At 38.8% G+C, this 14,814-nt stretch overlaps 1 protein-coding gene across 1 annotated transcript in view; it reads right to left on the reverse strand.

Annotated features, from left to right (window-relative positions):
* Window positions 1-14,814, reverse strand: part of CEP85L (centrosomal protein 85 like) — a 108,506-nt gene that overhangs the window by 10,137 nt on the left and 83,555 nt on the right. The window contains exons 5-10 of the mRNA XM_058834393.1: window positions 6,660-6,777; window positions 4,430-4,606; window positions 2,555-2,707; window positions 2,120-2,274; window positions 454-571; window positions 89-139 (exon numbers count right to left, since the gene is read on the reverse strand). Coding sequence (XP_058690376.1) covers window positions 89-139; window positions 454-571; window positions 2,120-2,274; window positions 2,555-2,707; window positions 4,430-4,606; window positions 6,660-6,777 — 772 coding nt within the window. The remainder of the gene's footprint in view (window positions 1-88; window positions 140-453; window positions 572-2,119; window positions 2,275-2,554; window positions 2,708-4,429; window positions 4,607-6,659; window positions 6,778-14,814) is intronic.

Genomic DNA, 14,814 nt, shown 5'->3' on the forward strand with positions numbered 1-14,814 from the left:
AAAAAAGAATAAAATCCAACTTTAGCAATGTTATTCTTATGAACTAAAAATGTACACAGTAAACAACAGAATATACACTCTTCCTTACCTGCATGTCCAAAATCAGTCCAGTTATCTGATTTTGTTGATTGTCTATAATCTAGAACATAAAATTGAGCAATTTAGAAGGCTTAAATCTCTTCAGATCGTTGTCTAAAAATTAGCCTACAGGTGTGTAGACAGATTCTAATTAACATCTTTAAAAATGCAAATGACAGTACAGTTCAACTCTGACAGAACACAAAATTCATGCAAAATCAATGTTCTGAACAGAGACAGGCAGGTCTTGAAAAGTCATTTGAATTAGCAACAAATACGTAATTCTTTAGTGAGATATTTATTTCTATATTTTAAAAAAGAGAAGTGCAGGACTTAAGGTTAAAGATGCCACCAGAAGATCACTTGCAGACTAACCTTACTGGCTTTCTCATTCTTCTCTTTGAGACATTCATTCTCACTCTGAAGCTGTTTTGTGTCCAACATAGGAAGCCGGATACCATCTTCCAGGCATTTTTCTACTTTCTGTTGTAAACTGCCATTCAACATGAAAGAAAGATTAAGTGGCCTAATAGAAACCAGAGGGTTGTGTGTTCTAGGAAAAAATTAGAAACTTGCACCACCTTCCCAACCAGAACTGTAAAACTGTTCCTAGCAGAATCCAGCCTTATGAATGAGCATATAATTAATGCACCAACAGTGCATGAATGATGCAAAAATTCTGAACTACTCAAGTTGCCATGGCACTGACAAGGCCAGATTCATGCAGATGAATGCTAGTTTTATGCACAATATTCTGTGCTGAGTCTCCCAACAGGCACAGCTCCAGCAGTACGGTGTAGGGAGAGACGGCAGAGAGGAGCAAAGCAGAGCTTTGCAATGCTCACAGTAGCTCTGTGCTACTGGGGGAGGCAAAGCATAGATCAGAGGCATCTTCACAGCTTTGAGAGCTTTTAAATCAGACTGTCTCACTGGGGCACATGCAACTCGAAGTGGAGTCCAGAATCAGACATGGTGCCTAGTGCTGCTGGCCCATCCATCACACCCTCTGTGACTCGTAATGGTGAGCCCAAGGCCATTCCTGCCAGGAATGCTCCCACACAAGGGCATGGCCTTCAGACCTTCCGTTGCTCAACTCAACCCATACGTGCAGCTATAGCCTCTGTCTGCTACCTTCTCTCAGAAAGGAAATATGCTTTATTAGTGCTAATCTTGCTGTCTTATTTAGAAACCAGAGGTCACCCCAACTATTTGTAGGCTTTCAGAAAAGACAGAATGATCCCACTCTAGATTGTGAGAGCACGAAGGGCTTCCATTGGTAAGATGGAAACAATGTGACAACAATTTGGTTGGCAAGGTGACCCAGCCAGTTCGCCTTTCATCATGGAAACCTTTCAGACTTCTGTGGTATGCACCTTTCCCCAGTGCAGGGACAAGGAACCGCAGAAACATCCACAGATACTTGAAAGTGATTTTCCCCTACTTCCCTCTCCCCTTTAATAAAAAAAAAAAAAAAAAATTTGTTTGAGTAGGTCCCCTGATCTAAAATACCTTTTCTATTTCCCACACTTGCATATCTGTCCAATTTGTTTTTTCATACTTAGGTAAGTTCAATGACAACTTATTAACTACAGCTATATTTCCCTGTAAATACCTGCACCCTTGATGAAAAGGTAAGAAACATCTGGAATTTCTTGAAATCTTTGACCCTTCCCTGATACACCCATCAGCCAATATCCAGCTTTTCTATAGCTCATGACAGCATCAGTTATTAAATAGCCCTACTGACAGCTTCTATATAATGCCCCTTTGCCACACAAGTTTGTTCCATCCTCTATCTGCCAACAGGCTATGATGCCACTGCTGGAGTGTCCCACAACCTGAAGGACAGATAGCAAAGAATGCCCTAGGCTCACTCTTCTCTGTGGTGTTCATTACAACTTGCCATGGAGCAAGCTGAAAAACCCTTACCATAAAAAATCATTAGCACTGTAATAGATTAAGACTGCAAATAGCATTAGGTCTTGACATCAGGTGGGGAAGCACACCCACTGCAGGGCACAGCCTGAGCAGCTGTTCATACCTCTGCACTGTTGTGACCAGCTCTTTCTCTTTTTTCTTCTGAGATGCCAGCTGCAATTCTCTCTCTCTGCACTGTGACCGGGCTTCTCCGAGTTTCTTTTCCAACTCAGCCATGGTTTCTTGAAGTTGCTTGTTCTTCTCTTCTAGAATTTGCAGCTAACACAAGGTTACATTAGTCAGTCACAGTGTCACACCAGCAGAACAGCCCTGTGTCAGACCACAGCCTTGCAGCAACCTGCTGCATAGTTTCACACCTGTGTCACTTCTCTGACTCTGAGAAATCCTAATACCTACAGTTCTTTCTAAAAGATTGAAATACTTCTCTTCCTAAACATAAGAGTGAAAAAAGAGAATTTGAAACAGTAAAATATTTGAGAACAGATATTAGGGAAGTTACTTATATTTTCAAGACGTAAACAAACCCCCTTTAACTTACCTGTTTAGTCTGCCCTTCTATATCATCCAGTGTTGGAAGGTCAGCCAGGTATTTTTCTAAGGTTTCAATTCGTCTTTGTTTTTCTTTGTTTTGCTCAGACTCTTTCTGGCATTTCTTTTTCAGGCTATTAATATATCGGTCTCTAGTTTTAAGCTAGAAGAAAGAAAGAGTACATGATTGAGTACATCATGCTTTATGATAACAGTAAAAAATAAACCTGCTTTGGAAGCAGAGGCTGTTAACTCTCCAAGAACTGTACTCTCAGCTGCATGAAAACGTTGGGTAAGAGCAGGAAACAAAACCAAAAATTATTAATCCAAACAGCTTAAAGTTATAGGCCCATGTGTCCTCAAACCACAACTGCTTCACCTCTGCCCAGAGCAATCCATGTGCCTTATGAACTGAAAACACAAACAATTCAACACTTTAAACACTTCACACATTAACACTTGTTAATTCTTTCACCCACCGAGATGTTCATATGCAACAAATAATCAGGATATATTTTAGTTCCTCTGGACTAGGAAAACAATTTCAAACATGAGGACCAAGAACTTAATCTACCAAAAAATGGAAGCCACAACCCTGACTCTGATGCAGTCTGACAATCACATCAGAGGACATCAGATCAGAATAGTTGCTTTCTTAGACACCTTTTCTACAGGCACCTTAATTTTCCTTAAGCCCGGAGAAGACTTTTTGTACTATGTTACATTTGTTCATATTCCTGGTACATCTTTTGCTTTATTACCTAAATCAAATAAAGCAGAAAGAAAGGCTGGAAAAAAGAGTATTTATTTTCCACTGTCCCTCCCTGTCCTTTCTCTCCTTGAGAGCTTTTTGTTCAGTGCACAGAATGGACAGGTGTTAAGGGGAAAATTGGGACTGTGCAGAGAATCGGGGCCCAGCCTACAGACCATGCTGCTAACACAAGTCCTGCCGCACAGGTCCTCACCACTGCCACTGCCTGCCAGTCCCTACACAGTGAGGAATCCAGGCAGGAAAAGCTCACAAAGGAGGAAGCAGCAGTATCCAATTTCTGCCCTTCCTGCCTCAGTGAAAAGCATACTGAGGGTTCACCGGAAATGGTAAGGCAGAGTTTTGAGATTAATTATGCATTTTTCTTTGTCTTCCCACCTGACATGTCACTGTGTCACATTGCTTGTATCCCTTGAACCTGATATAGTAAAAATTAAGCCCAGTAATTAAAGAAGATGAGGTAACAGTGACAATGTACCCCTGAAACATTAATTAGGAACCCCTTGGTCAATGGCACATGTCTGCTTGCAATAAAGGAAGGCTGTGAGTACATTCAAAACTACCCCTGGGAATTCCTTAAGCCTGGAAAGAAACCCTTTGTCGAAACAGTTCTAAGAACACAGCTATCTTTGTCTCAGACTAAAGTCCACTCTGCACATTCTAAGAAAGCTACAAGAGAACCACTCAAGCTAAATGGGCACATATGGGCTGGTAAGTGCATCTCAAGGCTTGAGGGCCACATTTACAAACCATGCTAAAAATAAGGATTTAATTTTCACAATCTGTGTTTTTAAATGATACTTTATTTACTGTCATAAACACTACAAGCTGCAAGAACTAGCAGGTTTGTTTTTTTTCCCAAAGCTTAACTAGTACCTGATTAAAACTGTTACCATGATTATCATTTTAACTAGAATCACTTTCAAGGATATATTCTTTACAAGTCCAGATTTATCCACTACCAACACCTGAAATCATTAATCCTCTTTTTCTATCATGGATAGTTTAGTGACCTTTTGAAAATAACTCAGGCACCCAAATACTGAGTTGTTTTCTAGCAAACATACACTGCTGCAACAGTGACAAAAAGAAATGTGGAACAGGAAAGACACTTACTTTCTCCTCCATTTTCTTTTTCTCTTCACTGGATTTGTTTGAAAGTTGTTTCACAATTTCACTGAGTTGCAATTCCTTGTTCTCAGCTGCTGCAATCTTTCGCTCAAGCTCCTCGAGGTGGGATGCTGATCTTTCTGAAATGTGAGGTTGCAGTGGTGTGCTCTCATACTGTGGTTGCTTATGAAAAGAAATAAAATAATCACACAAATATTCACTCACACCACTGTACACTTGAACTGCAGAGCAAAACTGTCCTGTATTTTTTTTTAGCTGTCAGGAAGGGTGGGGTTTGATTTTTCAAACATTGAAATACGTGGTAACAGCATGTGTTTCAGGAATCTGAAGCAAGAAAACAAAGAAGCTGGACACCTTTACACTCATAATAAATGCACAAGAACATTGTGTGGCCACTTTCTCCCTCAGATTCATAGAAGATGTGTGATCCCAAAATAAATCCCTATAAATGCAGATAAAAAGCATTTCCAAAACAAATCACTACCACTGCACTATCATACCATCTCCTGGTAAGAAAAACATTTTAAATTTGCTTTGTGTATACTAAAGTAAGAGACACTTCAAATCCCAAGACCTTTCTAAAGTAGAACATCAGTACTAGTCAAAGCTTAGAGCTATCGCTCCTGGGTTGAGAATGGTGCAGGAACAAGCCTGAGACTAGAGCTACAGTCAGAAGGCAGGTCTCCTATCTTTTGTTCTGTATATCAAAACTTCCATCTTTGCTGGCCAGAGACAGGCAAGCACAAAATGGAAGTTGGCTGCACGTGGGATGAAAAAGGAGATTGCATGCCATTAGGCTTTCAAGATTCTTTTAATAACATAGATTGGTTATCTTTAAAAATACCGTCTGTATCATTAATTTTAACTAGTGACATTCCTTCAGCAAAGTATTAAGGAATTAAAATGTTCATTAAACTAGATTTGCTTTTATAAATTCATCTTATAGAAGACAAGCAGAAACCCAAACACAAATCAAGCAGAAACCCAAATACATTATAAACTTTCAAGTTTCTTTAAATTATGAAAGAGGAATGCACCTGCTGCTTTATTTGAAGCATAACATACATATGTGCACTAAAATTTCAGTTTCTGAAATATTGTTTCTTTTGTTCATTTATTTGTGTCTTATGTTTGCCTCTTCTCTCCTGCACACCCTCCCCCCCTGCAAATAAAAATAAAAAAAAATCTTAATCTGGACATACTTTGAAGTATTTTGTAAAAGGAGATCTGGAAGCAACAAAAGCCTAGACATTCCTAGATGTTTCAAAAAGTCTCTGTATACCTAACTTCACACTGAGGCTCTACTTGAATTTCTCTGCTGTCACACAAACCACAGTCTCACCTGAGATAACAGAGTACAGCTGTGTTATTCCAAGTACACAAATAATGTCACGCTGAAGTACCCTAGCCGAGATTCTACTGCAGTGTTTGTGAAAGAAAAAGATAATATAATAAAAGAGGGACAGAAAAGCTATTTCTCTGCGTATCTGCCTTTAATAATCCCTTGCTGCATTGCCTTTTAGATATGCCAAGGCCTGGAGATGGAATTTGTGTGCTATAAGCAGCCACAGTCCTCACATTGATCTGCACTTGGTGAACCTTTGCTACCTCATCCTTATGCTACTTGATACCTGTGCTAGGCAGATGAAATTTAGGACAAGTATACTCAAAACATCACCACACACTCCCTTTCAAACTAAGTGCTCCCTAAGAGCATTAGACCATATCCTTTTCAGGTGTCTTGTCAAAAGGTATTCCATCAGTCTGTTTGCCTTCTCATATCTCCTCCATCTACTCTATCCATAAAATCTAATCATCTAATCAGGAGGGCAGTATCTCCTCCTCTACAGAAAACCTCTCATTAGTTGTTTTCAGATACTCTCCTGTCAAACTATTTTTTCTCCTACTATCTCTCTGTAGGACTACCATACATGCATGCTGTTAAACTCTTATTCTTATAGTGTCACAATCCCTCATTGCTATCTCATTTTTATCAGACTTCAAGACGTACAAGATTTTAACAAAACTTAGATTTCTGCAAATATAAGGTAAACTACAATACTTAGAAGGTCTTCTCTACACAATTTGCAGCTATGCAATTACACAGTCATGAATAATCACAAAAGCTCTACACTTTGGCCTGCAGAAAATTGTGAATATGTTTTCAGGTACAGAGCAGTGGAAAGCTTTGCTGAAAGAAAAGTATTCATCCTACCTGTAAGTTAGCCAAGTATGGTTCTTCGCAGTTCACAAGATGGCTCAGTCGTGCATGTTGAGCTCGTATTTCATTCTCCCTTATCTTCTGATGTAAATTGTTAATTTGCTGATTTTGCCTGTAATACACAAATTTAATTTGGGAAAAAAATGGAATGGAACAGAGAATAGAAAAACAGAGATCTTAAGACTTATACTGAAGAATATATTAACAATGGTATCCAACTATCCTGATCTACACTAGCTGTGGGCTTTTTCCCACTGCAGCCAGACTGCAACTGTAGAAATACAATTTGAAAACTCTATCAATTTTGTGTGGGCTGAGGAAGGCTTCTGTTGCCATTTGCTCCTAGGGCTGGAAGTATAAGCAGGAAAAAGCATGCAGAAAGCAGAACAAAATCAAACAAAAATGGCACATTCATTTCACCTGGCCCCTCTCTTTACCAGAGCTGACTTCTGACAAAAGTTGAAGAGATTTATAAATCAAGGGGAACAGGAAGAACTTAAGAAGAAAAGGCCATTATATAAGATAGTCAGCACAGCTTCCCTGCAAGGTCTTTCTTTTTGCTTTACTTTAGACTTTCTCAATCAACTACTTTACGTAAGATATACCTTCCCCTAGGGTAAAATACTGCACTGTGCCCTAAAACAAGTACCATGCACCAACTGCTTGGCCAGTGTACAGCAGAAACAGTATCAGCATTGTATCATAATTTAATTATACACAAATTGTATCACAGTTTAAATCAGGACCGCATTTGAACTAGGCAGGACTGCGGGGTAAACACCTGCCAGGTCTCTGCCCCAGCCCGAGGCTCAGTCTCACAAGGTGTGCAGTAACTCTCCATGGAGCAACAGGCACCACAAAACCTGACCCCAGAGTGGAACTGTCAGCACCCACCAGAAGCACACAAAGACCTTCTCAACAAACTTAAAATTGATTTTGTGTACTCCATTAGTTTTCACTTTTCTTTCTTTTTTATCTTAGGATATATTTGCATGCAAGCATGACATTTTTTTCTCAGGATTTCACCTCTAAGCAGAGAGCATGATTGGCTTTTCTGAAAACAATGATGCTGAACCCAGGTGACTAAACCCAATCTTAAGAGGAGATAAACAGCAAATACAGGTTAACTTCAAGGGAAAAGACCTGCCTGTGCACACACTGGAAAAGAAAATCCTGCGAAGTATACAGGAAAACATCAAAATCTGTTGCTTTTTCTAAAATTTGGAAGGGTTGTGTTTAGGGAGAGCATCTTGGAAACATCAAAATCTGTTGCCTTTTCTAAAATTTGGAAGGGTTGTGTTTAGGGAGAGCATCATGTGTACAGAAAATATGCATTATATAAGCTATAAACTAACATGAAATATGTATTAGTTGACTACAACTACAACTGCAAATTTTAACAGGATGCCAAAACCCAGTTGAAGGGACCATTTACTCATATTGTTCTAGTCATCAGCCAAATGTACCCCTATATATTTGGGCTACAAGAGTAATACCATATTTTTAAAATATGGAATATAGTAGAAGTTACGTATTTCTCAGCTAGATGGGCTAAAGAAGACATGATGAGAACATGATTTTTTTTCTGTTTCCCTAATTTTATATCTATAAAGAACAGCAATGAATGGAAAACCAGTACATGTATGTTGCCATTTGTTGCTACCTTAGAACAATTTATTCAACATGAATGATTAAGGAGAGAGCAAGTGAATGTATTTATGTGACTCCATAACAAATCTTAAAATATTTTGTATCAGCACAGGTGATTTTGAGGCTTCCCTGTTCCCTCTACTATCTAGACTGAACAAGCTTGTACAAATACAAAAGAGGTATGTGACATGGGAAGACTGTGTACAATTCTGGTTGTCATCTGCAAGACGGCACTACAAACAGAAAGCTTCCAACTTATTTTGGAAGGTTAGGTAAAGGAATATGTTCTTAATTTGTAAGAGGCCTTAGAAAAGCCCAAGAGTTTATATAAACATATGAGAAAATATTAAGAAAATATTAAGAAGTCTTGATGACTTTTGTGCATGCCTGGTCACAGAGAACAAAATTATTTAATGTGAGTTATCCAAATCTATGAACTGAAACAAATTTTCATTTTTTATCACCTTATTACCTCCTAGACAGTTGTATTAAAATTTCATTGTTTTAAAATTATTTAACCACTTGTCACATACCCCTTGAAAGCACTATATGATTTTCTGTTTATGGCTGACAGTAATTTAGTGGTGCCTTCCTTCCCAGGCAGGATTGCAAGAGTCTGAACACTACAGTCTGGAGAATATGCTTCAAAATATTTTTGAACTACCAGTGCCATATTTCCTTTCATAATCCTTTCACTATCCTACGAAATCCCTATTGGAAAAAAGGAGACAAGATAATCCAAGATGTGACAGAACACAGGGCTTAACTAGCTTGCTTCTTTTCACTCTGCAAAGCATGAAACTCTCCATCATTATATAACCGTACAAACAAAACACACTCTAGAAATGTTTTAAGGCTGTGTAGACCCCAAAACTTCTTCACTTAACTGCCTCTATGAAAACAACATTAACCTCATGGCACCAAGAAACAAACATTTTGCTGCATAACCAGAGACTCTGAGCTTCATTTAAAAGGAATTTAAAAAGGAACACTGTCCCCAAAAGCCACCCTATTACCAATCTATCCGCCCAGCACTTTAAAAAAACAAAACCAGCTACAATCAGCCTTTAGCATTCAAGCTCCTCAACACTTAGTGCCTCCAGAAGCCATCTGAGTACATGTGGGCACAGTACAAGTGGGCATGGGGAGAATCTGACAGGAATTCAAACTTCAGTGCACAGAAACCAGACCCCCACCTCACACATCCAGCTTCAAAGTATTGTACTTAGGTACCATGGAAACTGCTTTCCTTCACAAGGTCCTTATTTTTTTCCCCATAAGTGAGTGTTACAATTTTATGTTGACAGCAAAGGAAGAATTACTGGTGTACTGTGTGAGTGTCATGGCACTTCTCACTGGGTTTCATTCACCCTCTTTGTCCAAATGCAAAAAACAGTATTTTAATTAAAGCATCTGTCTTGACACATCCCTTCCCTTTACACTCAGACTAAAGTAGAGGACAACAGGAGACAATATCCTGATACAAAGTAATCAACCAACCAAAGGGACTCAGAGCTGAGAATTTTGTTTAAAAAGAAAATAAATAAAAGCTAAAAAAAAATGAAAATAAATCAGAAAAGGCAGGAATAAAAAACATCCTTCCAGAAGAGACATTTTAGTATTCCTTATTTAAACTGATCTTCCAGAAGAAAATGGCATTAAGAGATGAATAAATTGTAATTATTCTATCCAATCAATTAATAGAAACATAAGACTAATGACATTGTTTTCACAAACACTTCTGACAAAAATCTTTCCAGCTGTCCCTCAAGGTGTAATATTATTTCCAGAAACTGGGGGTGGCAGTGCAGAAACAGACAAAAAAGGAATCTAAATTCCTCTCGAGGTAGGAGAAGCCTGTCTGGTACACAGAAAACTGTTGCAGTTACCTACAGAAGAGTTCTGCCCTGAAGACATCTTGCATTCTTCTTCAGATATAATGATTTAAAGGCTTTGTGTTTTTTTCCTTCAGAAGCTAACCTGTTTGCTATACTTTCATTATTTTAATCTTTTTTTTTTTTTCTTTCGCCCCCATTTCACTGATACACTGGACTATGCCTTTTCACTCCATTTTTTGAACCTCCAGCCATTTATAAATAACCCGAGATCAAATCATCCCTGTACAGCACCCAGGTACATTCCTTCTGAGGGAGCTCAGCAGAAGTGACAGGTTATCTGTAGTGGTTTAGATTTGCTAATTTCGTTTTCCCGGCCAACGCACCAAATAAATGTCGTGGTTTTAAAGCAGTAACTAAAAAATTACTTACTTCTTGCTGTGAGATATGAATTAGAACAAGAGCAAAACAGGCTTAAAACTTAAAAGGAAATAAAGAAAATTTATTAACAAAACTGCAAGAATAAGAACACCAGAATAAACTTCCAGAAAACCCTTTTATCCCCCACTACCCAACCATTCCCTTGTACACGTGACAACATAGAGACAAAAAACTTTGGAACTTTGGTGTTTAAAACAGTACCAATTCCTGCTGGAGTCTTCATCAGCCTTTGTAGAGAAACAGAACTCTTCTTCTGCTTATCTATGGAGTTTCTCATGAGAAAACTATTTCTGTTATAGCTTTCTATTTCTCTGATGCCAGCTGCCTGGAAATCTGCCATCAGTTCTCTCCTCCCATTTCACATCACTCTGAGGTGTGTATGGGCCATGAGTCCAGGGATGTCATTTTTAAGGATGAGTTATTCAAAGGCAAAAGTTCTCTTCATCTGTCTCTGTGAGCTTCTCTGGAAACAGTTTCCTCATTGCTCTCAAGGCCTCAAATCTTCGCTTCACTCTGTTCCAGCACCTCACTGTATCACAATTACTCTACTTTTGCTCAAAATCCACACTTTGAACACTCCATTCCTCCCAATATACTCTGTCATGAATTAAAGGAGTTTTTTTCAGAACACTATTGTCTATCTCCATAGCTTTAACAGAAAAATATTTCAGCTTATAAAGCATCTCCTTATTCTCTCTTCCCCACCTGAAACTTAACTCTTTTCTTCACTGTCTTCTTCATGTTGATTGTCTCTCTCTCTCTCTCTCTGGGAAAAAGGAGTAATTTTTAAGTCTCACCCAGGTAGTAAAAGCATTAAAGTCTTAAGAAAGCTGCAAGTGTTCATGGTGTCAGGTTTCAGTCCAACAGCAGAAACTACAAACTAAGCCCAGCTCACAGGCTCCGTTTCTCTCCTCTCCCCCCCCACCCTCCATCCTCTGCGGCCTTGTCCAGCCTGGAGTGGGGGGGAAGGAGGCTGAGACAGAGCCTTGTTACCTTGTCAGACACTGGAAACCAAAAAGAGAGCAAGAGAACTCCGGCTTTACATCTTAAGGTGGTGTTCACAAGTTGATCTCACTTTTCAATGGTCAAAACTGCTGTCAATTCTTAGAAATGACTGATAATTGGTCAGGAGAAAAGACTCCCATCAGCCACCAGCAGCTTCAACTTCCTTAGCTCCCAAAGCTATCTTAAAGGTAAAGTCACGCCATGACATTATCCAACATACAAGACTCAAGTGATGACTGTGTACGGCTCTATGGTCTCCTGAACCAGCTTTTATGTCCCAGTTCCCATGTGTTAGCTATTTACATTCTAGCCATATTATTTATGGAAAGCCCTATCATTTTCACAAAGTAATGACTTTGGCTTAGTTCCCAGTCTTATAAACATGTATTTTGCTCCCTTTTCTTACATTACCTGGAACATTCTTTACTTTTGTAAACAAAATTTTAAGGCTTCAGCCATGTTTCATATTTCAGATCAATGATACCTGTCATGGCAGATTGTACCATTCTCTCGCCTTTCCCAAAATTACCAACTACCAGCCCTGCGTGAAATCCTAACACTATACACTAGGCTACCAAAGATGCTGATTCTGTCTATTTCTTTGGCATTTAAGGAGAATAGTATTCCTTATCTGTCTTTCTGCCTGCCACAGATACTTCCATTCGTAATTCCCCCATTCTGTGACTCTACTTACAAAATATCTAGAATTCAGAGGAAAATTTCTGATGCTACTTGACCCTAACTGAATCTAATGAAATGAGCAAAAAGAAAGCTAGAGCCATAACAATGAAGTATCAGTGGGAAGAGTGGGGGAGGTCTCTCTTTTGATTCAATTGCAGTTCTGTCCTTTAGCTCAAACAGTTCCCTTTGAAAATTCAAGTCAGCACAGAGGATGTGGGACAGCAGAGAATAGCACTTAGCTCAGTGTGCACAAGCTTGGATTGTCTTCAGAGACCAGCATTAACAAACTGCTTAATATACAAACTGCTTCTCCTTAAGTCTCAAAAATATCTATATGGCATAACTGATTTTCACATAATTTTCTCACATTCACACAGGACAAGTGTGGACATATACTTACACAGACACTCACATATACATTTGTCTGGAAATAAACCATATTTCTTGAATCTGGGACCAGCTCACCCATTCTCCATATGCTCATTTTATCCCTTACTTACTCAAACATGAAAGAGCCTTAAGAAACCAACATCTGCCAGAGAAGCACTTCGTCTCCCCAACTTCTAAGTTCACTTAATTTCTAATTAGCTTATTTAAAAATCTAACAGCTTTATTTCCAATTAATTTCTTAATTTCTACTTACTTAAATTAAATTTCTAAATTAATGTAAATCTATATCTCACCTTCCAAGACAAGATCAATATCTTCAAACAATTCAGGGACTTTAGAACAGAACTTCCTCTACTACAGAAGGGACACTAATCACTTCTTAAGAAACCAAATCACAATTGTTGCTTACCTTCAAAAGTCCCAACTTAACATGAATTTGCTGCTTTAGGTGAAAATGTCTGAGCAGATTTCTTCAGAATTAGGATACAAAGTAAACTATAACATGGATCCCTCTGTATTACAGGTATAATTTATTCCATATTGCAGCTGGAGATAGGCGGTTTGTTTTGTTGCTGAAGAAGTTGGATACAAATTTTTATATCCCTTTGTTTTAGAGGCACAATCTCTTGGGACTAGAAGTCCAAACGTGCAGAGTACTGATAGCGAAAGAGATCCTTAGTACACAAAGTCCTAAAAACAATGTGAATACGTTTTCCGGAATTTGGAAGATAATGCCAAAGAACGCCAGCATCAGCAAAACTCATGAGAAAAGACCTCAAATTTCGTAGGCAATAAAGTCTCCTTTTTTTGCGAAACTGTTTTAAATGAACCTTTCTTCCAGTCACAGCAGAACTTACCTTGAAGGGAAGACGGGAACACTACCTTAGGGAGTCAATCTGATCTCTAATCTGGATGGATTTTGTGGTATTTTAGAATGACTTTTCTGAATTGCATTAACTTTGAAATGCTTGCCTGACCCACAGGATCTGCTAGAGCTGAAGCAAGGCAGGCAAGAGCACAGACAGCAACTCTACTTTCTCAAAAGCCTCGGACTACTTAATCAAGGGAGTGAGGAATGAGAGTGACACAGATAGAAATGTCGCTTCAGAGAGAGGATTGCACTCTCCCTCCCATGCTGGGAGCTCTTCAACTTCTGCAGTCTCATGGCAGGACAAACAGAGAACAACTCTTGCACCTCCCCTGCAGTTCTCTGCCAAATACTAGAACTTCCTAAAATTATTTAAATCTATGGAATACAAAATGGTTTAGTACCAGTTCCACAGAGAAATATCTGGGACTGCAGCTGACCAAAACTGCCCAATGTTGTACAGCAAAAAGTAAACACCACACAACCATGTCTGGTTGCCCGAGGGAGGCCTCAATGGCCAATTTGGACACTTCAGGGAAGATGTGCTCAGCAGCTGTAGAGGTCTCAAAGAATAATAATGACTTGATGCCTAGAAAACATTACCTAAGGACGGAAGATTAAGTCATATTAGGAAAAAATTTCTAAAATTTGAGCTAATTAATCACCAAACTGCCCAACCTAGAAAGGCTGTAGAGCAGCTGGTATTGAAGATACCAATAGGGTAAGCAACTAGAACTACTGCTTGCCTTCCCTAGGGCCTGGCAGTCAGATTAAACAGATAATTTCCAGCCCTACGCCCTCTCATTATTGCCAAGATTTAGGTTATTAGATGAAAACAAATTCTATCAATGTAACTAGCACTTACATCTGACAAAGTGACCTTTTAAAACAGCTAAAGTAATTACTCTGCAACAAAACCTTCCAGAGCATTTACCAGCTCAAGACACAGAAGTCTCATCCACAAGTTACCTGGGGTTGATATTGGAAAAAGATAAAGGCATCTTTTTCACACTTTTATTGGAAGCAAAGTGCATTTTACACAGCAAAACACTCTGAGGAGGTTCCTTGCAGCCCCACTTCCCGCACAGGACTCCCTATTATATTCACATGCACTCACCACATGCGTGGTGTAAAGATTCAGGTTCCTCAAAATGGCATCAAATTATCACCCAAGTGGATATGCTAATGCTGCAGATCTTAACAAGACAATTGAAATTAAAAGAATTACAGCTTTATACTAGCATTAAAATGAGCATTATCAGAGCACATACAGTTTTCG

This window comes from Poecile atricapillus, chromosome 3, assembly GCF_030490865.1.
Source record: "Poecile atricapillus isolate bPoeAtr1 chromosome 3, bPoeAtr1.hap1, whole genome shotgun sequence".
Taxonomy (NCBI): Eukaryota; Metazoa; Chordata; class Aves; order Passeriformes; family Paridae; genus Poecile; species Poecile atricapillus.